The sequence below is a fragment of the Haliotis asinina genome, chromosome 11, assembly GCF_037392515.1.
Source record: "Haliotis asinina isolate JCU_RB_2024 chromosome 11, JCU_Hal_asi_v2, whole genome shotgun sequence".
Classification (NCBI taxonomy): Eukaryota; Metazoa; Mollusca; class Gastropoda; order Lepetellida; family Haliotidae; genus Haliotis; species Haliotis asinina.
Window position 1 is genome coordinate 17,479,155 of NC_090290.1, and position 1,673 is coordinate 17,480,827.

A 1,673-nucleotide genomic window follows, 5' to 3' on the forward strand; every position below is an offset into this window, starting at 1 on the left:
GTAATACATTAAACAATAAACAAGACAACTTAATGCGTGACCGACCTTCACGAAAATGATGAAGTTACCAGTTCAGAAAATAACTGTCTTACAGTTAGAGATTACTGGATGTTAAAACACACCTGAAACGTAAGTCACAAACACAGGCTACCAATAGATATCAATTTGGTGAGTCTTATATAGGAAATAAGTGACCGAATAAGTCCGAAAATAGAAGTTTGTCGAAAACAGGTCGCCATCGACCAAAGGGAGAGAACTCTTACGGTCAATTTCGTAACAACAGCAAAAGGCAGTCTGCCACGTATGATTGAAAGAACGGTTTTGAAGTCGTTCTTGACAGTGATATGAAATCATCAATGTCTGTTACTCTCGTGTCGTAAACTGCTGCGTGTCCTTCAGCCTTGGCGACAGAAACGACCAAGAGTAAAACTACACTTGATTTACAATGTTTGTTACATCCACGAAAGAGGAGTAGATTTTTACACTTTGTTACTGATCCCAAAAACATATAATTGTGCTTGACATCAACCCACAAGGTACTCTTATTTCACGAGACAACCCTTCGAAACAAGAAACTGAAACACCTTAGATTTTCGTTCACGCTTTGCTATCATGGCTGCCGTTTCCCCATTATTGTCCCTGGCGTTAATGTCGGCCAGCCTCTGTGACAGGATGTGTTTCACTGTCTTCAAATGTCCACCTGAAGAGGCCCAATGAAGGATGTTGCGACCATTGTCATCAACTATGTCAGTTCGACCACCATTTCTCACAAGCAGATCCAATACTGCTATGTGTCCATGAAACGCTGCTGTCATCAGTGGTGTCGTCCCATTTTCTCCTCGGCTATTAATGTCCACAATGTGTTCTGATATGATATACCGAACTATCTCACTCTCATCATATGCGGAGGCATAATGGAGTATATTATCTCCCCCGTCATCCACTAGTGACACATTAGCTCCCATTCTCACAAGGAAGTCAAACAACTCTCTTCTTCCATGCATTGCACTGGTCATCAAGGGTGTCATTCCAGCTTCTCCCCAACAGTTGATATCAATATTGTCTTGTGAAAGTAGATACTTCACCACATTCATGTCTCCGCCCAGCACGGCAAAGTGCAGGACGCTGTTGCCTTTAATATGGCCTGACGCATTAGCTCCGATACAGATAAGGAACTCACATAGATCCTTTTTTCCGCCAAATGCTGCATCTATTAGAAGACGTATTTTCACTCTGCGGATACTTTTCCCATATTGTTTGAGTACACACTCCCACATACTCTCATGTCCGCCCTTACATGCCCAGTGCAAAGCGTTTTTACAGTCATTATCATCTTCTGACATATTAGCCCCATTTCTGATAAGAAACGTAAATATTTTGCAATATCCCTTTTGTGCTGCCACCATGAGGGGTGTCTTTCCGTGCTTGTCTCTAGAGTTGATGTCAAAGCCACTCCCTAATAGGCGTTTAACTAGTCCTACGTCCCCTTTCCTGCAGGCATCGTGAAGTGGGCTGGAGGGAAATGATTCCTGCTTGTCAACGTTTTGCTGAACAGATCTTTCAAGGCCGTGATGCTTTTCATCTGTGGATGTGTATATGACAATGATAATATGCATGGCACCATTCATTGGAGTAAACACGTATCAGAAGACCTATGAAGACCCGGATTAAAC

The 1,673-nt window shown here is 42.5% G+C and overlaps 1 protein-coding gene across 1 annotated transcript; it reads right to left on the minus strand.

The window, feature by feature from the left end:
• Window positions 1-542: 542 nt before the first annotated feature.
• LOC137255317 (uncharacterized) lies at window positions 543-1,343 on the minus strand. The gene has a single exon (XM_067792768.1). The coding sequence runs from the start codon at window positions 1,341-1,343 to the stop codon at window positions 543-545; it is 801 nt and encodes a 266-aa protein (XP_067648869.1).
• Window positions 1,344-1,673: the final 330 nt, after the last annotated feature.

What these genes read in the sequence shown, in the direction of transcription:
- LOC137255317 (XM_067792768.1), bottom strand. Translation starts at nt 1,343, where the DNA reads ATGTCAGAAGATGATAATGACTGTAAAAACGCTTTGCACTGGGCATGT.